This window comes from Thunnus thynnus, chromosome 20 (genome assembly GCF_963924715.1).
Source record: "Thunnus thynnus chromosome 20, fThuThy2.1, whole genome shotgun sequence".
Classification (NCBI taxonomy): Eukaryota; Metazoa; Chordata; class Actinopteri; order Scombriformes; family Scombridae; genus Thunnus; species Thunnus thynnus.
In genome coordinates this window covers 14,194,461-14,222,310 of record NC_089536.1, presented here as the reverse complement: position 1 = coordinate 14,222,310, position 27,850 = coordinate 14,194,461, and the positions used below count along the sequence as shown (strand labels likewise).

At 38.3% G+C, this 27,850-nt stretch overlaps 2 protein-coding genes across 2 annotated transcripts; one reads left to right on the top strand and one right to left on the bottom strand.

Moving 5' to 3' along the window:
• The first annotated feature begins 60 nt into the window (after positions 1 to 60).
• On the top strand, positions 61 to 3,184 carry rbp4 (retinol binding protein 4, plasma). Its single transcript, XM_067575915.1, has 6 exons — positions 61 to 208; positions 501 to 603; positions 828 to 964; positions 1,094 to 1,200; positions 1,931 to 2,143; positions 2,445 to 3,184. Exons 2-6 carry the CDS (start codon positions 502 to 504, stop codon positions 2,462 to 2,464), a joined length of 579 nt encoding a protein of 192 aa, XP_067432016.1. The 5' UTR covers positions 61 to 208; position 501; the 3' UTR covers positions 2,465 to 3,184.
• Positions 3,185 to 3,845: 661 nt separating this feature from the next.
• cep55l (centrosomal protein 55 like) lies at positions 3,846 to 15,871 on the bottom strand. The gene is made up of 12 exons (XM_067576395.1): positions 15,763 to 15,871; positions 14,946 to 15,163; positions 14,731 to 14,838; positions 13,629 to 13,781; positions 9,125 to 9,178; positions 8,524 to 8,668; positions 7,886 to 8,031; positions 7,374 to 7,525; positions 6,988 to 7,111; positions 6,734 to 6,805; positions 5,979 to 6,104; positions 3,846 to 5,841 (listed from the first exon to the last, which is right to left on the bottom strand). Exons 2-12 carry the CDS (start codon positions 15,132 to 15,134, stop codon positions 5,629 to 5,631), a joined length of 1,482 nt encoding a protein of 493 aa, XP_067432496.1. The 5' UTR covers positions 15,135 to 15,163; positions 15,763 to 15,871; the 3' UTR covers positions 3,846 to 5,628.
• Between the last annotated feature and the right edge of the window lie 11,979 nt (positions 15,872 to 27,850).

Here is a 27,850-nt window from a genome sequence, read left to right as displayed (position 1 = left end):
GTCGGCCAAATGTGCAGAACACACAAATCAATAGGACTGGGGCCTGCAGTTATGTAAATGTTTGTCCAATGGAAGGCAAGCTAGCTGTGGGGAGAGCAGGGGAGGTTCAGGTCTCCAGAAGTCATTATGCAACAGCAGCCAACTGTATATAAGGCCAAACCTGACAGAAAGGATCTCTGTGAGCTGCCCACTTCTTTTTGGTAACAAGGTATGCATTGACAGCGGGACTGTGTTTTTGTGTTTTAATTTTGAAACTGAGCATTTGAAGCGAATGACTGGTGCTTTTGTAAAAGATAACTTTTTATTTAAACTGTTTTTATTCCTTTAATCGACTAGTTTTTGGTACCACTGAGTACTTTTTTTATATTGAGTCATTAGTTAGTAACCACATAGGGAAATATTTTAAGGAATTTTATTACACTCCGCCTCAGTTGACTTGAGTGGAAATTAACTTGCAGTGTGACTTTTCCCTCCTTTATTCCTTCTTTCCTCTGAGGCAGAATGCTGCGGTACGTTGTAGCCCTCTGTCTCCTGGCTTTGGCCTGGGCACAGGACTGCCAGGTGGCCAACTTCCAGGTCATGCAGGACTTTGACAGGTCCAGGGTGAGTATAAAGCGGTGTATTACATTCTATGATCATATCTATATTTGCTGTGTGGTATTATCTTTGTGTAATACTAACTAGACTGCAGGTCTAAGATTTCTCACAAGCTTTTTCAGAAAGAAAAATCTCTGTAGTCCTGCTTCCACTTTGAATATTTTGTGCTTTCACTTATGATGAAAAACAGTGATGTGTGAAGTGGACTGATGTGGACTTCTCTCTCATAGTATGCAGGGACATGGTATGCCGTAGCAAAGAAGGACCCAGAGGGTTTGTTCTTAATTGACAACATCGTGGCTCAGTTTATTGTCGGAGAAGATGGCAAAATGACCGCCACAGCTAAGGGCAGAGTCATCATTCTCAAGTGAGTTCAGTTCTGTCCTTGCGAAGGCTCACCTTTCCTCCACTTGTGCACTTTTAAACCATATTCTCTTTGTCCCCTCCATTTTGTCCCACATCTTTCATAACGTCCTCCTCTCTCTTTGACCTCTAGCAACTGGGAAATGTGTGCTGACATGCTTGCCACCTTTGAAGAGACCCCTGACCCTGCCAAGTTCAGGATGAAGTACTGGGGAGTTTCATCCTACCTGCAAACTGGAAGTAAGTTGGGGAACTATCAAACCATTTAAATGGACCAGACAAGAAAGTCAAGCCAAACACAGTGTGAACAGGCACCTTCTAAGCAGCTTTTGGTATTGTCAGTCTGGAGTCACTGCTATTATACCCAAATATGTATATTATTTGATACATCAGAGACAGCCTGTTAAACCTCTCTTTTGTTTGTCAATCCGTTCCTTCGGTTTAAAAATCTGTGTGCACAGATTTCTACGTCAGTATTTTTTTCCCTGCCTCACCTCTGTAGTTGACTGTCAGATGTCTGTTGATTTAACTGAATCATCGACTGCAGCACTCGGTCCTCTGTGACCCTGCCCCTGGAAAATCAATCGACCCAGATGTTCACTAGGAGGGTCAAAGTGTCCTTTTAAGCTAATCTGATATAACATTAAGGTTAAGTGTAGTGGTAAATTATAGTAGTTTCATCAAATTTGAGGGCAAAGCAAACAATTCATAGGTTGGCATGTAATCTCTAAAATACCACTAAGATCCCAGAGCTGATCCAAACTGTTGTGTACTTAAGTGCACCTACATTTTAGGTATTAAAAGTAGTATTGACCATAATATCCACTCTTGCTTGATTCTGAGACATAAAGTGACTCAGTGACTATTTGTAGCCCACTCCAGTTTTAAATGGTTCACAAATAGTCCAAGGATGGTTTGGAAAACTCTCCCACCTCACACCTCCCCTTCTCTCTTCTCTTTCCGCTCCCAGATGATGACCACTGGGTGATTGACACCGACTACGATAACTACGCCATCCACTACTCCTGCAGACTAATAGATGCTGATGGCACTTGCCTGGACAGCTACTCCTTTATCTTCTCCCGTCATCCGACCGGTCTGAGGGCGGAGGACCAGCGCATTGTCACCCAGAAGAAGATGGATCTCTGCCTGCTGGGCAAATACAGACGCGTCGCACACAACGGTGAGTTGAGTTCAGCTGAGAGTTCATGATGTATTGATCTGCTCATTTTGTGGGTCCGTGTCGTTCAATAAGACCAAGTGAATGATTGACTGAATTAAGTTGTGTAAGTCCTTGTGATCTGACTGATAAGATAGACATCAATCAGACATGCCGATCAGCAATGAAACCTTAATATAACTGTTTACATTTGAACTTATATCACTAAAACAGTAAAATATTGTAGTTTTTATAGATTTTACATGTGTCAGGATCATCATATGTTTGTGTTGTCATGCTCATGTCTGTTCTCTTTTCATTGCAGGCTTCTGCGAGACCAGTTGATCTATTTACACTCAGGAACTTTCTTTGTGTGGCACCCACCAACAGGACTCTGTGCCCCTCTGCTGGTCTTGGTCCAGAGCTCCTTCTTCTTTGTCTCCCCTTCTGTCTCTGTCTGTCTAAACAGAGAAAGCAGCCCATTCTTCTTTAGAAATAAACAAAAAATGGCAATCTGTAGACTCACATTCATATGACTATACTGTAAATAGAAGGGAAAGCTGACTGTTTATGTTTCTAAATTCTTCCATTACTGAAGTGGGTTAATATGTTAGTCTTATCCTAAACAACTGTCATTAGTGTGTTTTCTAATAGGAGCTTCAGTGTAGAGTAAAACAACTTCTCACCATTTTACAATTCCTGATGGAAACTAGTGGAACTTGCTCTCTGGTTTCATCGAGGAAACAAGACATATCAGATCACTGAAAAACTTTAGGCCAACATGACACGTAATCAGTTGTGAAGATGAAGCTAAACTTTCAGCAGTGCTGCAGCTCTGGAGTGTAACCACCATGTTTACTAAAAAAAAAAAAAAAACAGATTCCCATGTCACTGGCTTTGCCTTTACACTGAAGATACAGTATTTTGTAGCACAAACGTAGATATTGTTAATAAACCTTAATACATACATATTAAGTCATGTGCTATACAGACATAGCAGTTTGGTTGTTTCTTGATTTTATGATGTATACTTGATCCAGTTTTTCAAATAAAACATTCATACCATGTTGGCTCATTCACTTTTTGACTGTCTTGAAATATTTATCTGTATTCCTGGATTGCAAATAGTGAATTGATGCTGTTTCTTTTGGATTTAGTCACTCAAAATACACGAGGAATTTTATCTTTTATCATTGTGCAAATAAGTTTAACAAAACAAAAAACTCAAGTAATTAGGCATACAACACTTGTGATACATTGTTTCAAAATAAACATATATACATCTGTCTGTTTAGGTCTTCCACCTCACCTTTCAACAGCTGGTTTACATTTCGATTTTCTTCTCATAGGTGATCCTTCAGCGTCACAGAACCTTAGAGACTGATGACATGTTTACCTCAAGACTGTAGATTAAGCAGAAAAAAATTATAATTATAGAGTGGAATATCAGCATGTATTACATCAGATAGTAAAAAGACCAGGCTGGGATGTCCAATCCTTTTAGTATCAAAGTACAGAGAAGTGAACAACACAACACAATATTAAGACACACAAATCTCAACCATCACTTTCCCACTGTGGATCATCTACAGTAGAAAACTACATTTCACAATGTAGCCACATTTTATTAACTTGCTGTAAATGTTCAGCAACAATGTCGACTGATTTTCCATCAGTTTAACTAAAGTTCAAAACTTTGATGTGACAAAAAGCACACAAAGGACTGTTGTATTGGAAGGAGATTCATATCTTTATTGCACATTTTTGTACAGTACAGTGTATGGCAAAAAAAACATTTGGAGCACATGATTAGAACAAAACAAAAAACAGCAAAATGGACAAAAGTTGGTCAGAACAATGTGATTCTGTGACATGCTTTTAAAAGACACACAGCCAAAGTTGAAACAGAACACCCTCTATCTAAAAGATTACGATATAGCAGTGTCTGTCTGTTGTAAGTCCATCTAGTCACATTGCCAAGGCTGCACCTTAACCCCTTTCCTCTACCGAAAGGACCTTCACTAATCCCCTGCCTTAAATAGTTTAGCACAAGGAATTAACTCATGCAATCTGATTCCAGATTTACAGGTCTGCAGGCTTGAAAAGTCAAGGTGGAAATGGGAGTGATCTTTACTCAGATAAGAAAGAATACACGGACAACCTGCCACCGTGTGACCGTATAAGTAGCATGTTTAAGGTCTGGTTAAGTTTAGGTAAATCAAACTATGTGGTTGAAGTTGTGGGAAGATCTTGGTCATGGTGACATATGTTTCCGTGACTTTTACCCAACTGTTCACTTTGTTTGGATGCTGGACAGAAACACAGCAACACATTGTACTGGAACACATCCACTAGGGACATAATAGATAACACAAGGAAGAAGAATTAGGTAGTTTTGACAGTTATAACCGACTATGAATGTAGTCGAGAACACAAAATAAGATGCAAATATTTTTCCCTATCATTTAGTCCTTTACCTTAAATACTGTCAAAATGGCTAATTACCCCTGCTGCTTAGGGGTAATGTATCTTTCTGCAGAACAATGCAAATATGCCATCATCAATATTAAACAAGCTGAGGAAAATGTTATGCGAAACCACCGATGGTGTTAATTACTGAAGGTAGGAGTGCAGGAACAGTGTGTTTACAGCAGATTTATCAATGGAGCATATTAGCAGGTTGTAAACTTTTATACAAATACAATAAGGTATATCCCAAGATGATATGAAAAGGCTTAATAAATCATCATTGCTTACATTACCTGGAGGAAAATAAAAACTTTTATTATCTGAAAAGACAGTAGCTCAACTGTAAAACAACCAAAGAATAAATATATTTATCAATACACACAGAAATAAAACATAAGAATTCAATAAGAGCTTCATTAAATCAACAACTGCAAAAAATATGACTGCACTCAAAAAAAAAAAAAAAAAAAAGGCAGCAAGACCCTGAAAATAATCATCTTGGAAGAATTATTATTTTCTTAATAAATGATCGGATCAATCTTTGGCCAAATGGTATTCTAAAGACAAAAAAGAATTGGACTTACAAGCCATGAAAGTGTAAACAGGTGAATCATGCAATTTTACAAAAAAACCATGTCACTCTTTTAGCATGAAACAGTTTTATATAGTTTTATGGTGATTCTTTTTCCAAACTGTAATATATCAAATAGTCTAAAAATGCAATGTCATGGCTTTCAGATTTTCCCTTTGACCCAGACAGGGGTTTAAAATACATTGTAAGGGTTGAGTTTCCTTATTGGATCTCACAAACTAGTCTAGTGGTTCCCAACCCTTTTGGTTTGTGAGCCATTAAGAGGAAATGTCTCTGTGTTACCCATTGTCACCGGTTACATGTATACAGAACCAGATTATTTTTTTATTTGAGTTTTAGAGGCCTGAGATAAAAATATTCAGCGATTCACAAGAAAAGGAGCAAAGATTACAAAAAAATATGTCTGAATAAGAAGCACTCTGGTGGGGAACCACTGTTTTAGACCAGCTCAGGCAAAGCAGTAGTCAATGTGTGCCAGGAGCTCCCTGTGGCGGCTCGTGGGATAGTGAGCCCGACACTTTGGGCACTCCAGGAAACTGTCATCCAGGAGGTTGGTGACTTTAGATGGGGATGTGGGGCCAAAGGTGTCGTCGATAGTAAGACGCTCAAACTCGAGCTGATTGTAGGAGCTGGGCTCTGAGAAACGGGCATTTGGCTGTTTCTGAAATACACGAACACAGAAAATGTTTAGATCTCTGCTTACAAAGTAGAAACTTAAGTCAGACTTATTTGACTAAAGTTGCATTTTCTGAAAGACTTGGGAATGGACATTTGGTTGTAATGTTCAGTAAAACTTACAGCAGACTCCAGTTTAGTAATCTGATCACGGGCCTTGCGAAGCTCTTTCAACACCTTATGTAATTGGTGCTGCATGCTTTGACGATCAATCCTTTCATTCTCAGAGTCCTTGGCAGAGAGTTTGATCTTAGAAAAAGGCAGAAAAATATGAAGGAGAGAGACAAGAACTTACTGTACTTAAATTCCACATAGGGAATCATTCACTATGTTTAAGAAATGATAGTCACTTAAAGGACCAGTGGGTAAGATTTAGTGGCATTTAGCTGCGAGGTTGCAGATTGCAACCAACTGAATACACTCCCCTCACCTCCCCCTCCCTTCCAAGCGTGTAGGAGAAGCTATGGTGGCTGCGAAACTCACGAAAAACACAAAAGGCCCTCTCTAGAGCCAGTGTCTGGTTTGTCCATTGTGGGCTACGGTAGAAACATGGCGGCCTCTGTGGAAGAGGACCTGTTCACTATGTAGATATAAAGGGCTCGTACTAAGGCAACGAAAACACAACAGTTCTTATTTTCAGGTGATTATACACCAATTAAGACATACTCATGAATATTATATTCCAGTGCCAAGTCCATTTTGCTAGATGCCATTAAATTCTACACACTGCACCTTTAATAACAACTATATAATAGGACAGACTGAGCTTCCAAAATGTGCAACTGATCATATCGTTTGCTTTGAAGATTTTACACCGTTTGATGATTTTTGTTCTGTAACTGCTGGACTGTTTTTGCAAAACACATGTTATGTGTTACCTGTTGCTCCAGCGCTGCAATTCTGCTCTGTTCTTCATTTTGGCTGAGAAGAGACTTCTGCAGCATATTTACCTATAAACCCCAAAGTAATCAGTAACATACAACAGTATGTGTCCATTTAAGTAAACCTGGGATTAAGTTTTATTTAAATATGTTCATCTATTATACAGATATGCATTTAATTTATGAATGTGATTGAACAAATGATAAACATTAGTGACTAAATGTAACATGAGAGAGTAAATGAGTGTCACCTGCAGTAGAAGTTCAGCAGATCTCTTCCTCTCCTCCTCCAGTCTGATATCCATACTCTCCAGTTCAACTCTCATCCTGTCTGCTTGCTCAGATGACACCTTTCTCTCCTCACACACTGCATATCTGGATGCAACGTTTATGTAATTCACATACATTTTATCTGAGGAAATCGTGTAAAGTGACCTAATATTTTGACACTTTGAGTCTCAGCCCAATACTTAAAGTCAAGTGATATTTTTAAGGTCAACTTCCTACTTAATATGCAGTTCTGTGTTTTCTAGGCTTATTTCATTTCTTTGCATCACTAAAAGTGTTTTTCAGAAACTGAGTTGATGTAAGAGCCATCTGTATTTGACTTTTTTCAACAAGGGCAGACTTGCTTTACCTTTTGCTGAGTTGCTCTGCTTGCAGGTGCATCTTGGCCTCGTCCAACTCTCTTCTCTTCCCCTCATACCTCCTCTGCAGCGCTGACATCTCGTCCTGAAGCCTGGTGACGTGTTCCTTCTGAGACTGCAGCTCAGATTGTGCTTTCAAGGTCTGCAGAGCCAAAGAAAAATAATTGTTCCCGCAAATGTCAGAATTCTGTATACTTCATTTCTCCAATAGCGTTCTTCAGAGCAATTACAAAGATGTCAGAATTTAAGAAAAGTCTAGATGCATGAATACACAGCATCAACCCAAACTTTTGAACGGAGTGAACATCAATTAATTTGTACATAGTTTTATGTGAACACTGCAAAGTTTCTCAGGAATGTGAGCAGCACAAGTCAAGAAAACTTTCTTATAAGGATGAATAAGAAGGTAAATCTGTATAAGACAGAAACAAGAATTGTAAGGCTTGGGAAAAGAAACAACAACTCAGGAGAAAATAAAAAATATAATACTTATCGTATTTACCAGTTCCTTCTGCAAATGGAGCTCCTGCTGGGATCTGCTAACTTTATCTTTTTGGCTCTCCAGGTCTTTCTGTACCCCCGACAGCAACTGGTCATAGTGGCTCTTAAGTTGAGTGTCCTTTTCTGGACCTGCTGAGGTGGAAGGAGCTGAGATAAGAAGTGTTAGTAGGGAAATTACGAAGCCAATTTAAAGCTTTCATTGCAATAAAAATGTACAATTTTTGACTCAGGTCCTCAGTGCTACTGTTGTTGCAAATACATTACATTTCAGGATTATTATAGACCATCTTATCTTTTCTCACTTTAAGCCTGTTGCCTTTTTAATGTTTAATGTTGTGGCTAAAAACCTAATATCTGAATCAAAACTGCATTTATTTCCCTAATTTCCCTTTTTCACATTCCATATGCATCAGACTAACTGTAAGTTGAAATCAGACAACAATAGTAAAACAGACACCAGTTATGTTTCATATACATGAAAACAGCTAATGCAGTGGTGTTACAAGGTGGTGCTTAGATTGTTTTGTTTATTTTAATTACTTTAACATTTCATGTACTTAGCATACATTTTGTAGTGAGAGAATGAGTTGAGGAGGTCAGAAATAGCTAATTCAATTCCTCCTACATTCCTTTTCTCACCATCTGAACTGGCCTCTTGTTTCGTTTGTTGCTGCTTTGCCTGGCTCAGCTGTTGCTCCAGATCGTGTGCGCGGGCGAGGATGGACTGGACGTAGGCCTCTCTCTGCTGATCGTACACCAGCCACTGCTGGTTCTTTTCAAGAGCCTGGGGGTGACATTCACAATCCCTACGCTGACATACTGTATTTGGTGTATTTGGACATTAGAACCATCTGATATTTTTCTGTATCTGTTCCCTATCTTTGTTAAATCACAGACTCCTTACAGCTATTAAGTGAATACAAAAGAAACACTGCTTACAAATAAAATGCTGTTTCCCCTTTAAAAAGGATTACAGAGTGTGTCCTTTGTTGACAGCACATGTTGCTGCTAAAGATTGGGTCCTGGATAGTTTAGAAATATAGAACATTGAACTAATAACTTCATTCCTCTAAAAATGGAGTGTAATGAAATACTTCAAATAGATGGCAGACTGTCCAGATTGTTCAGTGCCAAAGCTATAGCACTGCTAAAACATATTTTTCAATATTTAGAAAGTATGTACTTAAATTCGCACACAGTAACACACACAAACAGAGAGAAAATAATTGACTGGACTCACATCTCTAAGCTGATCCTGCACCACTGCCAAGTCTGCGGGAGGTGCCTGTCCATTCTGATGAGAGAAGAACACATTTTTGCGTTATACTGCATCTACTGTAGTTTCTGACATATATTGGTGTCAATAATGATCATCAGATCAATCTGTCACAAACATTTTATTATTACAGTTATTCCGAGGTCTAGGCTAATGACCAAAGGTGACTGGGCCTTTGCTGTTCGAGCCCCCAGACGGGAGACATCTTTAGCGTCTTTTAAAAATCTTAAAAAATTCTTCCACAGAGAAGCATTTATAAATATTTAATATGTTGTTGTGTTTTATCATCCCACTCTTTCTTGCCATTTTATATTTCTCCTGGTGTTTTATGATTTCTGTGTCTGTTTTTATTTGCTGGCAGCTGATTCTTTCTTCTTTATCTGTAAAGCATTTCATAACTGTAAGTAGAAGTGCGTTTTAAATAAAGTTTATAATTATTGTGTATTTTCAGTCGCACTGGTTTCTAAATAAAACAAACTAGATAAGTCCCAATAATCAAAAATCTGTGTTATGCACTAAAAAAACAAACAGCGTGCACTGCTATCCGACATCAATCCGAGAAAACTGAAGTTGTTATAAAAAGGATTGTCCTAATCCTTGTGCAGTACTTGAAATGATTTTTGTGTCCATCACTTTTCTGAACAAAATCTGAACACACTCAGAAGCTGGCTTGTTTAAATTATTTATCCCTTCAATTTTTAATAATGCAAGAAAAAACACTCTAGCAAGTGATCACAGTATGCACAGATTTTTCATGACCTAGGACACCGTCCCTGGGGCGGATTCCTCGACACCCATCCCTAGAAGACAGTCAGTCATCTCATAATTCTGTCACACTGACCCTGAGGTCCTCATGTCTGATCCCACCTAATGTTTAAGCCTAGACAAACCCTCCAGAGCAGTGTCGCTAGAGTAAGCATCTAGATGATCTCTGTGCTAAGGCTCTGTGAGCTACCAAGCAAGCATCGTGAGCTTGTCAACTTTTTCCAGATGGATTTAAACGTACGTCCCATATGCTAAGCCCATTATTAGCTTTTGTGACTCCAGGAAGGATGAGGGAACAGGTAGTGGGTCTACTGGTCAGATTATTTTCTAGTAATGCGACAGGGGCTAAGCCAAGGGCCTTGAAGGTGACGAGCATTCCAGGAAAATTACCGTGAAGACGGAACAATAAGGAAATGCACTTGCATTCAAAGACACTTAAATCAAAAAGAGCGAAATGTCTACAAGTATTAAGTATTCCTATGCATTTGTATGCATACTCTATTTTAATATTCTCTAAACATGAGTGTACAAGTAGAATTGAAAACCAAAGCAGGAGTTAGGGAAACAATCTGAGAACATTTAGATTCATAGACAGTATTTCCAGCGTTCTGGTGACCTTTACAAGTAACAAAACAAAAAGAATTTAAAAAAGCAGAATCCATATCTTTCTGCAAATCCCCACTTTACTTTCTCAGAAACTTTCCAATTATTTTGGCTCCAGCCATGACCAACATGATGTAACCATAGTTATGTGTCAATGTGGTAACGGGACACATTAACACACCAAATTGACAGCTTTTGAAGTTTAATTAAGATTGAAGAAAATCAAGTGAACTTAGATGGAAGCTTCCAGGAAAATAAGGTGTTATTTTTTCTCTTCTTGGCTCTAAGGTCGATTTTTATTTCAGTTGAGATTAACTATGGGTCTGAAAAGACTTTTGTTCTATAAAAGCAGGCATGTGATCTCTGAGTCTTCAGCTATCCCATTCCTGAAGCCCTTACTCCTGATTTTGCCACCTAAGCCTCTCTAGAAGCCAGGGAGAATCCTGCTGACTGCTCTCTAACAGGAGCATTGCAGTGAGGACCTGCTGTGCTCAAAGCATCAAAGGGCTGGCCATGAATCAGAGCTGCTTTTTGATAAGGAATAACAGCCTACGAATGTGAGGAACCTGAGTGGCAACCATGTTCACCAAAGACTCTTGCACTGATGATATAAAATATTATGGGAAAAATGTTACTTTGAATTCAGCACAAGTTGTTATTTAATCTTTCACAGTTGAGGTGATTGAGTAAATAATAGCATGGGAACACATGTATTTAGTTTCACCATGTTTCATTTTGAGCCGTGTATTGCTCGAGCCTTTTTATCACTCCAGATTTGTAAAGCAGCTCCACAGTGAAGATTATGTCAGCAGCCGAGGAAGACGATCAGAGGTCACACAGTGCCACCTAGTGGACGAAGGAACAACTGCATCTGCATTTTCCAACAGTTCTCTTTTCATGCACTTCAGTCACTGAAATGAACATTATGTAAATCTAAGGTGCAGTGGCTTCGGATCCAAACAGGCTGCCATGACTATTCATCTGCAGACGGAAGATCCGGACCAGTGGCATATATCATATCAATTCTGATTAAGTTATATATATAGATTTTTTTCAAAAGTGCACCAGAACTCAAGTAAATTACTCACCAAAATGCCATTTGATTTAGTCAAATTACAATTTAACAGAAATATGTCTACTGCATCAGCACTGTAGATAAGAAAATAATTCTTGGAGATGTAGGATATTGGAATGGGAGGCAGAGGACAGAAAACTGGCAGGATTTAATCCTATGCCAGGGGGGATAAAAAATATGCTGTCAGAAGAGATCTCTGTTCATTAGTGATTTCTGACCACAAAATTATAACTTTTTTCTCAGGAATTCTAACTTTGATCTGCATGTTTTTTTTCCATCTTGTTATAATTTTGTCACCAACAGTATGAAGTAAAATAATTTATAATGTCCTAGGGCTAGTCATCAATAGCTCAAGACAAGTTATACAATAAGCACTTAAATTATCAATGTACCAGCAAAAATAGTTAGTAATAGTCAGATAGTCCTTCTGACCACAGCAGCTACAGACCAATTTTTAAGCTTTCCTTTCTATCAAAAATCCTACAGACAATGGTCTCAAATCAATTGTTGGAAGTCTTGATCGGTAAGAACATTTTGGGAAATTTCAATCAGGTTTCCGGGAGGCAACACAGCAGAGAGACTGCCCTTGTAAGAGTTATCAGTGATATCTTGATGAAGGCTGATGCAGGTGAATGCTCAGTGCTGGCTCTGCTTGATCTTAGAGCTGCTTTTGACACAGTGGATCATAGTATTATTGAAAGAACATGGGTTAGTATCTCTGGGAATGCCCTCCGGTGGTTCACCTCACACTTTTCTAACAGATTTTACTTAGATTCTGCTTTTCAAAACTCATTGAGTTTGTTGATGGCTTTAGCTCCTCTCAAGCATTGTCTATTTATGTGGTGCTGCAAGGCTCCATTATATGACCAGTTTTATTTCCTCTTTTTTTACTCCCTTTGGGCCTCATTATCAAAACAGCATGATATTTAATTTCATTACTACGCAGATGATACTCAGCTGTACTTGTCCTGCAAACCATCTGAATCAGCCAAGCTATCTTCCCTGCATAATTGCCTACCTGCGATTAAGGATTGGATGGCAGAAAATTATCTTCAGCTTAACTCCTCTGAAATGGAAATCCTTATTATAGACTCTGAGCACACTTATGCCTAAGTTTTGCCTGCTCTTGGCAATCTCGCTCAGCATGTGGTACCCACTGCTAAGAACCTTGGAGTTATTTAAGATCAGGAGTTATTTAAGATGTTAAAAGGCTAGCTCAGTCATGTTTTTACACTTGAGAAATATCTCCAGAATTAGATCTTTTATTGCTTTGAATGATCTTCAAAGAGTTATTCATGTTTTTATCACTTCTCATCTGCATTATTGTAATGCTGTGTTCAAATGCTTTGGCCAAAAAAATGAATGCACGGCTTCAGGGTGTCCAAAACACAGCTGCCAGACTTTAACCACCTCACAAAAGCATGATCATACCTCCCCTGTTTTAGCTTCCCTTCACTGGCTGCCTGTCTTTTTAGGATTGATTTTAAAATTTTATCTTGACTTTTAAGGGCCTGCATGGTATGGCACCGAGCTACCTGGTTGAGCCTCTAAATCATTACTCACTAGACCGTAGCTTGAGATCCTCTGTTAAGGCCCTGTTAGCTATTCCCCAGTCAAGGCTGACAGAGCTTTTGCTGTAAGGGCTCCAACCCTTTGGAATAGCTTACTGTATGACTTTTTCTTAATTATCTTATCTGTTACTTTCATTTGTTACTTTTATCCATTTCTTTATCTTTACTTTTAACTGTTTTGTTATTTTGTTTGTTGACTGTGATTTTGTATTTGATTGTTTTCCTACTTTCTTTTATTTGTCCTTGTTTGTGAAGCACTTTGTAACAGTAGTTTTAAAACGTGCTATATAAATAAAGTTATTGTTATTATTACTACTACGAAAAGCCAACTACATTATTTGGAGAGTACAGGATGTACTGGTTATGTAGAAGAGGAGAGAAACTCTAATGGCAGTGCTAACTTCCCATGAGATCCTCTAGACAAGTATAGAAGCTGTAAAGGTGGTCAACCTACCACCTGTGTTTCCAGGGACTGACACCGGGCAGAAACAGTCACCAGCTTGTTTTTCAGGTTTTCAGTCTCCTGTGACAAGCTCTGGAACAACATGTCTCTCTGCTCTGCATCCTTCCTCCGCTGCTCCAGCTGGGCCTGCAGTGATGCCACCACCTGAAATACACAATACGAAATGATAACGCGACTACCTCGTCACCACAACAACCTTGTAAACCTGATTGTTTAACCTTTATTGAAGTAGAGACTGTTTGCTAAATATATTTGCTCCTTTCCATGCAATTATCTACTTCACAAAAATAACATTACATGGCTGGCTGGCTTTGCCCACTGAGCAGCACTGGTTTTAGCACATCTGTTGATAAAAGCTAATGAGGAAGAGGCAAGTGTGATTAAATCACATCTCACACACACACACACACACACACAGTCTCGAAAAAAATAGCTGATATTCCATTTAACAGCCTGTCATCTCCAACTTTTAGCCTGATGCCATTCTGACTAGCCTCAGTTAGAAAACAATTTTTGCAACAATAGAAGAGATTTCAGTAGAATAAGCAGCAACCTCCAATAGACAGCATCAATTTCTACAGCAGTGTCATAAACACTCGCAAGTCATGAATGCTAATATGCACACAGACCCACCACCGCAAAACATCGTTGGTTTATAAATATCAAGTGAACCGCATACAGACCATGTGTTGTTATGCAGTTTTTACTGGCTGTCTAAACTTCACTTAGCTGAGCTGCTGTCAAAATAGGATAGAAGCTATTTCCCCCCCAACTGTTTTTGTGGCAGCTCAGAGGAATTCTAGTGTGATTTTTTTTTCTTCCTTTCTGACAGTTGTCTGCTGCCAGCAATACATATGCCACATATACGATGCCAAAAGTGCAACAAATCTGAACAAGTTCAGGAGTACTCACAAAAGGCATAGCTATAGGTACAGTATATCTCTTTACCCTGAGCAGAAAGCTGCTGCCTCAGGGTGTCCAAATGTGTGCACATTTACAGACGGCTTCCTGGTGGATGTCTCTGTACAAGTCTACTGTAATAACATTTATGTGTATGTTTCTGCAGAGATGTATCAAATATGTGCACACATACCTCTCCTCCTCTAGCTGACAGCTGCTGTCTCACAGTTTCCAGTTCTTGCTCTTTCACCAGCAACTGTTGACTATTCCTTTCTCGCAGCGTCTCCAGGGAGAGAATCCTCTGAAACCATCAACATAAGATATAGAAGACAGACAGACAGGCAGGACATTTGAAGCTAACCCTAAACTTGTTGGTGTACCTGACAAACAAACAAACATTTTATTTACCTCCAGCAGCTTGCTTTTGTCTGAGTCAGGTGGTTTGATGTGTCGTTTGGCCAGTTCATCTATCTTCTTCCTGAGGTGAGCGTTCTCCTTCCTGAATTTCTCGAGCTCCGCCTCGGCCTTGGAGGCAGAGCTGCTAGATTTGAAACCCAACTTGGTGACGATGGTCTCTTTTGCACCTTTAGATGTCATAGCTGCTTTGTTGGTGCGGGTGTGGTAATCTGGACAAAAAAAAAGAGAGAAAAGTAATTTCATAGACTGACTGACTGTTATTGTTAAAGAGGGCTTTCAAGATAGTCATTCAATCTGATATGATTTGAAAAAAAAAAAACTCAAATTGAGGGGAAGTTCAAAACACACCCTTAGCTATGAAACACCCCAGCTGAAAGAGAAATTAAAAACATTTACACAGAATACAGAAGTGATAATGAATATTAATATTAAATTATTCAATAGGTCTTATAGTCTATTGGTGCAAGTTAATGCAAAATAATCAGATTTGCCGGTATATCATACATTAAATCTTCCCAGTCTGTGTAAATTTAACAATCTGTGCTCAATACATTTCTAATTTCACCATCATACATCCCTCACATACCTTGCCGTGGCCGGTTATTTCAATATAAACATATATTAAATAGATATGTGCACAATAAAGCTCACTAACGTTTCACTGGAGATTACCTTGCACCTGTCTTTTAGTTGCTTGCTAACATCAACTAACGTTACATTGTCTTAATTGCCAGCTGAACACTTGTAAACCTAACTATGAAAACAGCGACTATTAAAAGACACAAACAAAAAAACATTTAACACTCACAGACGAAGAGAACTCGAGATATCCTCTGAAAATATCCTGTTTGTGACGAGAAGACCGTTTACAAACCGAACCAAACGCTTTCGTTTCCTGAAGTTTGAATTGCGGCGCGTTGACGTCATGTCCGTAACGTTCAGCGGGGTGCGTGTGTTTACGCATTCCGGGGTGTCTCAAAACGTGACATGGTTAGGCGGTGCAATGCAGAAGAGAGCGATTTTTAAAGGTTATATTAAACGTTAATTTAAACTACTATGATTTTATAGCATTCCCTTTAATAATTTTTACAATCAAGTGAGTCAGGAAATTGCATTTTTCATCTGTTTGTGGTGTTAAACCGTGCGCTAATCCGTTGTTCCGGGCTGCCCGTTGCAACGGATGAAGCGAACGGACAGAGGAGAGCTAGATTGCCCACCCAAACTGGTTCGTCGTGTGTCTGCTGGCTGTCTTGAACAGCAGTGTATTGTATTAGTTTCCTGGCCATGGTGTCTCTCCCGTAACCTTTATAGACACCTCATTCTAATATACATTTTACGGAGATTGCGCTGCCAGGAAACAGCTTGAATGCAAGTATTTCCTGTCTGGTATTTGATAATAGCAAACGCTGCATCTATCAAGGAGCATCATAACAGACTGCAGCTATGGGCTACAACAGGAAATTAACCACCGTGGACCCATTTACAGTAGTCTCTTGTATGTCTGCAACTGTGAAATGCCATTTAAAGATATGTTGAGGAACGTGAGGAATATTGCACCAATCAGGTTTTCTAGGTCAGAGTCAGACAGTCTGCTTTTCTAACCTCTGTGTTTTAACAGTGGTGCAAAATGTGAAAGTGTAGCTACATCAGAGCATCACCAGTAATTTTGCAACATGCTTATAGCACTGTGAGTTAGAGACTGACTGTCAGTGTGTGTGCAGCCTATAAATCATCCAGGTGTGTAAAAGGCTTAAAAAATGCAAAGGTGAAGAGACTCACTGGTGGTAAAGGGAGGAGCTGTATGCCTGGTGTGTGATTTTCCCCCCTTTTATTTAGTAGCCTAATTATGATGAATTTTGTATCTATACTTTCCATGAGCTACACTGGCTTACATTTGAATAATACAGAATACAGACTGCAGGCTTCGGAATTTCATTATTTCTTACAATTGAAAAACCAATGACCAATCTCTCCCTAAATGAATCTTTGTGTGAGAAATGCCAGGGAGACATGACCTTGGGGCAAAAAACTGAGGATATTTGGGTCTTTTTTCTATCACTGCATAATAATTACATGTTATGTAATACTTATGCTTTGTAAGTCAGGTCAAATATGCCAGTTGTCACTAGTATAATATTTAAAAAATAAAAAACACCAAACATGTTTACACAGACTGTAAAATGAAGTTGCAGTTCAACCCCCAGTATAAACCTTCTTATTCAAACATTAGCAAGACACTGAATTAAAACTCAGTGGGCTCATGCCCTCATCAAGGACAACAGACAATAAGTCACACTCAGTATGGGATAGATGCATCATTAAATACTCAGGCGATTATGTATGTATTTTATCATATCCATGCCATCTTGAGGTCCATCTTATACCCCCATAGTACAAACCAATATCATCTGTCCAATAAATCAGTATAATCTCTTAATTATCTACTCCATACTGTTGAATTCCTGAATCACAATTAAAGATCAATTCATAAAAAACAAGAGTCAGTGCAAGGAAAATGATTCATCCAAAATAATTTTCTTTCCAAAAGCAGTGAACCCGGATTGCCACCTCACTTTCTGCAATTTACTTTCTGTCTTGAAAATCTAGGCTACAGATAGGGTGCTTATGGTTCAGACAATGTTTGACAAAAGGGGAAGCAAGAGCTTGTCTTCTTCTGTGAGCTTTTGTGCTCTGAGATCCAAATTTTCAGTTGTCGCCTTGTTTTTCCCATATACATCACACTCATGCCACAGGGGTATTTAAGCATAAATAAGTCCAACAGGGGCACGAGTAATGCATTTTTACACCAAATGCTGCTCCTGAATGCATTACTCCAGTTCCTTTATGTCGAAAATCTTATTTCAGTGGACACATGAGTAATAAGGCGAATTGAAGGCGTTATGGAGTGTGAAAAAGCATTGCAAATAAAACTCAAAAGCCCTCAAAAGGTTTTGTTCATGTGCAAAGAAATTATGGTGTTGAAAATACTGTTCTCTCTTACATCAGAGACCAGTGTTTACATATTATGGATCTGATTTGATTTGACAGAAGGTGAAAAAAGTGAAATAAATACACATGAGTGACTTTTATTTGACTTACCCACTAGCCGCATTAGATATTCTTCAGACCTCTCTCAGGCTTTGTTGTTGCTATAGCACAATCAATCCGTTGTATCATAGTAACCCCTTGATAGAAACCTTTAAGTTTTAGTTCTTCTGACTCTGCCTCGAAATCTTTAGCTGAGGAACAAATTCTTCTTAACTTGTAAAAACTGGCTGAAAAGGTAGACCTTGTATAATTTACCTTGAATGAAAACCGCTCATAGTCAGCAGAGTGTTCCTGTCAGTAGCCTTGGTGGACATAGTTGTTGACAACTGTGAACTACAGTATGTGTACTCTAATCTACACGATATTATCACATTCAGAATTGCAACTCATATCAAATGCGAGAATTGGCTTCAAGTTGCTCAAATAAACTTTGACTTCTTTCAGCCTTTTCAGATTGCCACTGAAAACAACTCATCAACATATCTCCCCTCAGAGTTGAATGTATTGTGTTATTTGTTGTATACACAATGCTTTTCTAATTTCCCTGTAAATTAGCATTATGGGGGACTATGCAAAACAAAATGGGTTACAGTAATCAAAAATGTCATTTTTCTGATGAGCATTTCATAGATTGATTTTACTGGTGTCCAATCTGTCAATATGTTCCATAATTGCAGTTTTAAACCTCTACCAGCTAACTATTTCATAAAATTAGACATTACCTTTGTTTGATATGGTTTCTCACATTTTATTGAACTTGGAAGTATGTTTACATTAATAAAATTATCATTCTACAGTTATTATACTCATTTTGGTTGGCCATGTTCTCTGAAACAACAACATGAATCATTGTGAGGCTTTTCCATGGCTGAGCCAATAATGGCCTGCTTCGATCCCAAGATGCATTTTGTTCTTGTACCATCGAAGCAAGGTATCTCTAGCTCTGCTCCCTGGAGAGAGATGGAGAATACTTCAATATGTGGAGCGCCGAAGTTCCAGAGTCAGCTTTGACATGATATACTGTGGCTAGAAACGTCTTCCCTCCAGGTTTGTCCAGCTAGCTAATTAAAAATTGCGGCTAGACAACAGCATGACAAGTAACATGTCACCAATCTGAATTAGGGTGAAATCTGTAAACAGACTGTAATTTATCTGGACAGTATGACATTAAAAGTGTTTCTTCGTTGTCACCATCCATCTTTTCGTTGATTCACAGAGCTGCCAGACTCTCAGTCTGGCTCCAGGTTTTCTCACCAGGGCTAGGAGGGAGCTTGGCTCATGGAACAGTCTCCTGGTGAGCCATGTCTGTATCATCAGCAGAGCACAAACAGCTCCACCACTTTGCAAGAGACCACATGCTGACCGGCATCAATGACTGGCCTTGCTCCTATTGCCTGGGGTTGGGTCACTGACCTGTCAGAGGCACACTTCTGTCCTGGCTTCCACCACTGTGCCAGAAAAGCACACAGTCTGTCAGTGCAAGAGACTTTGTGCCCCACAGAGAGCCATAATGTATGCGTGAAATCACCTTGATTAGATTAGATCATATACAACTTTAATGAAACTGGGCTGCTTCAGCAGTGAGTGAGCAGTGTGGAGTTTGCATATTCTTGGGTTCATATGGGTTTTCTGTGGATGCTCTAGTTTTCTCCTGCATTCAAAACACTAGGGGGTCAGCTGGGTTGGAGACTCTAAATTGCTCCTAGTTATGAATGTGAGTATCAGTCTAGACAGGTAGTCTGTGCACAGCCTTCCAGTCTCCTGCCCATTGTATGCCAGGAGAGGCTGATGCCCCATGTGACCCTGAAAAGGATTTGGAAAAGTAAGGGTCAAAAAAGTATTCTTACAACTTCAACTTGGAAATATTAAATAATGTGCAAAACATATAGATTTCAGCATTAACAGCATGTGCAAACCTGCAGTAGCAGTATTCATAGCAGCAAAACTACATAAAACCATGAATATTTAATAATGATTCATTACATTTTTTTCAAACATTTACAAACACTTTGAAGTGGCACATCAACTAGTGCTCTCAGTAAATACATGCAGACAACACAACATGTATGAGTGTGTCTGAACAACAAAAAAAAAAAACTAAATCATGTTTTTTCACTTAAATAAAAGAATGAGACGACAGACACCAGGTCGGTGTTCTGGAAATAAAGACTTCGCTGACTATATTGACTATGACACTGGTGCAACTGTGAAAGACTGACACGTTTCAGGTTCATTTTGTCACAGGAAAATCCACCTACAAATCAACAATCTGCCTTCCTAGACTGAAAATGAAAGAGCATCTAACATTTCGCAGCAGCACAATTCAATTAAATGGCTGACATTTCCTGTCTGCATGACTGAGCATCCTAAACATCTCACAATTTTTAATTTATTTCATTTGTTAACCAGCTTGACCAGGAACCTTCTTTATAGTTCTTTCTGATGGGGAAGTCACCTGATGTGATGGATGAATATCACTGCATGAGTGAGTTACAGGAAAGAAAGATGATAATAGTGATGATGAATGCAGGGATTGTAATTTTCACACTATTTTGTGTTAATAGCAAAGTTTTTAACCACCTTCTTACTAAGAATGATGAGATCCAACATACACACACAATTTTCCAAGTTATAGCAGTTTTATTTGTCTTACATGAGATATTTAATCTGGGATGTTTTGTTTCTGCTCTTCCCATTGGTTTGCTGTTTGCATATATGTTTCATAACCTTCTGATGTTAGATGATGTTAGAGGCTGAGCATAAACACAAACATACAGCAAACATACAGTATATCATAATATTGTAACATCTACTTTTTGCTGATTGGTTTTTGCACGTCTTCTGTGATTCAATGATCTCATTGCTGTAATGCTGTGATTAACAGCTTTTTGACTTACAGAAGGGTTTAAATTTATAGCTAGAAGACATGATATTGACAACTGCATTCTTTCATCTAAGTCAATGATCTTACACACTTCAGTGTAGGGTCAAATCTACCATTTAAAATCTGTTAGACTTTGAACTACACTGTTTCTTTTTAAATAAGTTATTTGATTTCTACATTTTGTATGCAGCTGGTATCAATTTTATAGCATCACTAATGAGGAATACTAAAAATGTTTTCATTAAAGCTTCACTTCACTCAATGTTTTTATATTAACAACCTAAAAAATGACTGTGTACAATGTGAAAAGTATCACTTGCAGTGATGAACCCACCCGCAGAGAATTGACACCTGACTCAGTAACCCCCCCCCCTTCAGTTTTCACGTCTGTCAGCTCGTTGTTTTGGTTCAGTCTCACCACTCTCATCAACCCTATTTCCATCAGGTGTTTTCTGCTAAAAAAAAGCTTTGATGAACACACCACGCTCCCTGTCTAGCACCAAATGGCAGACAGACAGACTAGCTGGTCAACATATTGGAGCATTTAGCAGCTAAAGAGCCTGATATTTCCCCCCAGGAGTCGGTTGAGACCAAAAACGGAGGTGGACAGAAATATGTCTACAAATAAAAGCTAGAAATGCAGGTTTAAATAAAAAAGTATTTGTTATTATTTTCTTCCTTCTTCTTCCTCACTCACTTTCTGCCATAATCATCTCACACTCTCTCCCTCTCTTTATTCTCACTTTTCAACCAGTTTAATCTCACATCTTCCACTTTCCTCCATCTGTCTCTCCAATGATGCCTTAATGATTTTTGACTGGCTAATCAGGTCACTGCTGCTCACTGCTGGGCATTATTGACTACAAAAACACCACAAGGATTGAAACTGTTTCCATGAGATATAGATATTATACAGTCTTTTTCAGCACTGAGTTAAACACCATTTATGTCAGCTCTGTGAAATATTAAACCTTTTTTTTTCCTCTCTGCAAACGGCTGTATGATCTTAGTTTATCCTTGCCTAAGAAACACATGCATCCCCGCCTCCTCATTTTGTGTTTGCCCTTGTGAATCAACTGGTTTTATTTCAAACCCTCTTGGTCTAATGATTGAATTATTGCTCTTCACCCTCCACAAAACCAGCCACAGCCATGCATGTTATGACCCACTGTACACACCAATGAGCCGGAGAGGAAGTGAGCAGAGAGAGAGAGAAAGCAGGAAAGATTGAGATGTGACTCAGACCGTGAGTTTGCAATCAATTAAGGGCCTAATAGATATTCCCTGGGCCTCTGTGTTTCAAGGAGAAAGAAAAACTTATTTTCAAGACCCTGAAAGCTTGATTAAATGTTCCACCCGATGACATTAGGAAAGAACTGGGATGGATATTTTTGTGTTGCTATAAAATAAACAGCCATTATCCCACCAGTGTAATAATAATGTTCAACAGAAAATACTCATTACAAAATCTAATTAATGAATAACCAAATCCTGCCAAGCCCAACTCAGACTGATTGCAGGCTTGATTTCCCCATGCTGTTCCATGGTGGGCAAATTTAACAGAGATAAGGCTAATGAACTGCTCTGCTTTTCTACCACAGAAAAAAAAAAAAAAAAAAAAACAATCACACACTCTTTGAGAGTTTATTACAGTTTCAACAGCTGGAGAATGAATTAAAGTAACTTATATTGTGTCCCTTTGTGTGTGTGTGTGTGTGTGTGTGTGTGTGTGTGTTCCCTGCTGTAGTTGAGCCCAGTCCAAGTCTGATATGGTTTTTGCACCCAAAAAGTTAAATTACTTTGTCAAAATCCCTAAAATGACATCCTCTCCTCTTCCCTCATTGAAAAATCCAAAATCTATGAATATGCAAATATTTTCCATTTCCAAAGTTGAACTGCAGGATACAAGATGTCTCCTATTTCACTGTAAAGTCCATTCTCAGTGTATGTGCACTGGAGGCTTTAAGTTTCCACATCACACTTGTGTAAGTTTCATACTGGACCATGACTGGCTCCAAACTAGTTGTGATGTCACAGATCATGTTCAGTGAGCATAGAGAAACTTTCCTTTTTCAGCAAATGGATGTTTTCTAGTGTCAAACTCTGCACATACATCAGTCTGCACAGTGAAGCTCAAACATCCAACTGAAGTAATAATAAGCAAAAGACATTTTTCAGTGGAGGCAGATTTAAACAAAGTAGTAATTTTAACCCAAATCGTAATCTTTCCCTAACCATGCCATTTTTGTGACTAAACCTATTTAGACCTTAACCATACCAGTAACCATACCAATGCAATGATGAGAAAATGTTTTTATTTTTAAAACAGCAAAGTCATCCTGTCAATAGTGACGTCTATATGTGTTGTTGAGGGCATGGACCAACAATGTCTTTTGTTTGTTTGTCTTTTAATTGTTGGAAACCAACTGCTAGTGGCAAAAACTATTCAAACATTAACAAGTAAAAATTGAACTGTTGAGAAAACAATCTCACCAAATTATTCACATGATCTTCACCAGGTGAGAAGACCTTGCTCTGTTGTTATCACATTGTACATTTTAAAATTTAATTTTTTTCAGAACACTTTGAGGACACTTTGACCAACTATTAAAATTTGTTTTTCCTATGTGGTTTAACACAACAGATGTGTCAGTATCTCTGTCCAGGGTTTTTACATTACTGAAATAACACAACAACAAGAAAAAAGCCTGTACCCACCCACATCTTATACCCTATACCTCTTGGCTGCAGAGAGAAAAAAAACAAATAATTAAAAACAACAACAACAAAAAAAAAAGCAAAACAAAACAAAAACCATAGCTGTAGTTGCCAAGCTTACAGTATCATGTATTTGCACCCACATATTTAGTATATTGGGATCTTGAAATCCGCCCAACCACATAGATGTTACAACAACATATCAGAGAGATTGTTCAAAGTTCATTTTTAACCTTGGAAACAAACAATGAAAACTGGTTCTGTTACATATCTAAAATATTGACAGATAAAAAATACATGTGTTGTTTTGTCTAAGAGTAAATTAAAATGCTCACATTCTTAAAATTCAAAACTCTGATGTGGATTCTGACTCGACCAACCAAACTTGATCCGGCCTAGTGCTGGTCTGGTTGCTGTATGGTTTCTACTACTCCTCAACAGTTCTCCAGATTATCTGGCAAATGTGAAGCTGAGAGTCAAGTGACTGGCATCTGTGAACAGCAGTCCTGTCAGCAGTCAGAAAAGAGGGGTTCATATTGGCACAATTGGCTCAGCCTTACTACTGAGAAGTGTATTCTTACTTCTGTAGCCTTACACAGACAATCACACTTCTTGCTCACACAAATTGGAGTTAAATACCTTGAAATATGTCATATTAAAAAAAGTAAAATACTTTTTTGCTACAAAGATCATAATCACAAGGTTTTTCTTTCACCTCCATGTTTTATTTCTTTTAATTTTGCAATCTGAAGTGAGTCAACTTACATTCTGTGAAAGCTGAACTAAGGCGGCTTTTTCATTTCCCTTTTTTTCCCCCTTTTCTTTGTAACAACTTGCCTTGAAATCTTTCAGTTTTTTTCTCTGCGAAGTTGCGGTGGATAATCTTACATCATATGAATGGTGATCCATCTTAGGAAGTCTCCGAGGCAAAGTTTTTCCTCTCTTAAGAGGATGAAAGATTATTGTAAGATTCTTGCCCTAGTCAAGAGAGAGCTTAAGCAGGCGACATCATTAGTGTAAGAATGAACATCATCTACGTCAGAATGTCACTTCTTTTGAGTCTTTGCCTCCTTCCACAATCACTGAAGTCTCCAAGCTCTCTCTCCTGTGCCAAACCTCTCCCACTGTGAAAAGTGCTGCAAAAATCTTGGTCATCCATTTATCCACAGAAACTGAACCCCTAGCTTTGCATGGACTAAAACAAACCACTATGAAGAGGCACAATTACCAACACCTGTCATGCAAATAAGGTTGTTGCAATTTTGATGCTCTCTGAGGCCTGGATTGTGCCCAAAACACCTCATTAAATGGAAGAACAAAGACGGATCATCGTGCAAGGCATAAAAACAACCAAAGAAGAGTTCAGTCCTTCACGTCAGGGCTGGTCGACTTCATGTTAAATTGTTGCTTGTGATGTTTTCCTTTTAAATCTTTGACTGCCTGGTGTCTATCCTACCCTCTCAAATTTATAATGCAAATTCATTAAACTTTACCAGCTTCCTGCTCTTAAGCAGACACAACTATACACAGGCTACATCAAACAAAGAAACTGCACTCACTGCAGTCTCTCTGCAGCCATTATAATGTTTACTTCAGCACCTCGAATCCTGATTTAACCTGAGCGGCAGGCTGTAAATTACCTGATGTCTCATCGACTCATGGAAATCAGTATGTAGATATAACTACACCTCTCTATATCTTCCATCAGGCCAGCTGAATTTGCTATGGTTGTAAATCTTTGTAACCTTGAATTGTAGTTTCATCTGAGGCAGTGTGTGCTGACTTACCATTATTACACGGCTTTGGTGAATACTTGATTCTGATTGGTCAATTATGGCATTCTATGGTCTGTTATTTCTGAATAGCAGACTGCTGCTATGAATAACACACCGTTGCTATGGACACAGTTATGATCGTAGACACAAAAAAACCCCCCAAAAACTGTGCTCCAACCATTATAGAAAGGGAAAAATCTGGTCAGTGCCTCTCCTTGTTGCCTATTGCTTCATACTAACTTAAGCAATAGGTGGTAGTGATAATGGTAATATTGTTACTAGTTGTAACATTAGCAACAATTGTGTTTCCAGGTGTGTCAGCTGCAAAGCCCCAGCAAGAAGGAAACATAGAGATGAATGAGGACAGAAATGTCAACATCAATATTCCCAAAGAAGTCTCATTCACTTTGTCTCACTTCACCATCAATGTAAATGTTCAATTAAACATGAATTATAATGCTAAATAGGCTAATTTTAAGAAGGCTACAGAGTTTACATTGCCATTGACGCAGTTCCAACTGTAGAATCTAACAGACTTTTTTTTTTTGGAGAAGCAATAAAATCATTTTTAAATCAATATTGTGTGTCAAATTATTGTTTTCTTTAGTAAATTGCCATGTAATAAGAGGAATAATTATCTCATACTTACTAATTGAACAGCTGCCAAGATTGTACAGTACAGCTGCATCCACATGAACTTGAGCTTGGTTTTCTTTGGGCAAGGGCTACTGTATCTAACATTGGTTATAAAGTCTATTATATCATAGTCTTCTGATGATTATGGTAAAGACAACAAATATCTGTGCAAACTAAATGTGAAAAGCTGCAACATCTTGCTCACTTATTGATGAGTCTTGGATGAACTGCCAGAGTAGCTGCTTAATGTTGCATTTGTAACACCAATACAGCTAGCATTAAAACAGCCCAGACTGCCTGTCCTGGAGACAGTCCAAAGTGATTCAATATACAGACAGACAGTTTTGCTAATTATGCAGTTTTGCTAATTATACTATACCTTCTCGGGTACAGTAAGTCTCCTCTGGTGCACAGGACATGTTTAAAACATTATGGAAGTACTCTCTGCTGATACACTTTCAAACTCAAATTTCACTGCTCACAGGAGTAAATGTTGATGGTTTTGCATCCTTGCTGTCAACTTTATTTATGTGTCTTAAGTTACACAAATATGTCTGGTATCAAGGAAAAAGCGTACCTATTAATGGCATAAAAAGGCACAATCCAGTGTGGGCTGGAGTCACTGGCTGGAGTTACTGGCTGACATGTGAAATTGCTTGTTATACTTCTTCCATCTGGATGTTTAAATTTTTAGGAGGCACAGTAGTGGATGTGAATTTAAACACATCCATTAAATTTTATGGCCTTGGGACATATGGTCTCTAGGCTTTAGACTTTTTTTCCTCTATTTTTTGCACAAAGAGAAAATCCTAAAAAAGCACAATGTAGTTTGTTACTTGGATGTAAGGGACAGCAATACTGAAACAATGACATTTTAACATACAGTATAATCAACACTGTTACGGCTGTACACCAGAAAAACACAACTAACTTGTACCATGATATGATGAATTAGTCTGAAAGCACAGGTTTGAATCACTAAGAGTCATTTAACACATTTCCATAGCAATCAGTCAACAGCTGGTCTAGGCACTTGTCTCCACTAACGGAGTCAGCAACTATTATACATAAAAGACCAGAATTTGGACATTTTTGTATTCAAATTTTAGATAAAAATTCACCATTTTTGGAAAACAAGCAAAATATAAATGTAAAAATCAATAAAGTTGAACTGCTAGGAGCAGAGTATTAACTAAACTCCCTGAAAAAGTCTTATATGTTGTATATTATTAATGTGTTAGCCTGTAGACTGACCAACGTGAGCCAAAATGTTAATTTACTGTATATTTACTACCATTTGTGAGGGGAGTGTCCCCACAACCATGACATGAGTTCTTTATTTTTCCTCAGAGGTGTATTACCAATTTTCTTGTGCTTTTCACCCAGTTACAGGCCTCCCAACCAGAGCTGCAACAACTATTTTAGTATCAATCAACCTGTTGATTATTTTGTCTAATAAATCATTTAGTTGATCAAATATTAGAAGAGTAAAAGCAGAGTCCAAGATGCTTGTTTTGTCTGAACCAAAACTCAAAAACTCAACGATACTCCATTTGCAATGATGTAAAATAGAGAGAAAAACAGGAAATCCTCTCATTTGAAAAGCTGGAATCCGCAAATGATCATCATTTTTTCTTGATGACAATTAAAATCAATGACAATTAAATCTAAATTGTTTTCTGTTAATTTTCTATCAGCTGACTCATCGATTAATCCGTTAATTAATTGATTAATTAATTAATTATCCATTAATCCTACTCTCAACCACATGCATCATTTAACAGTCTCAGTCACATTACTACTAGCTTGCAGGAAAAACTTTTGACACTTGTCTT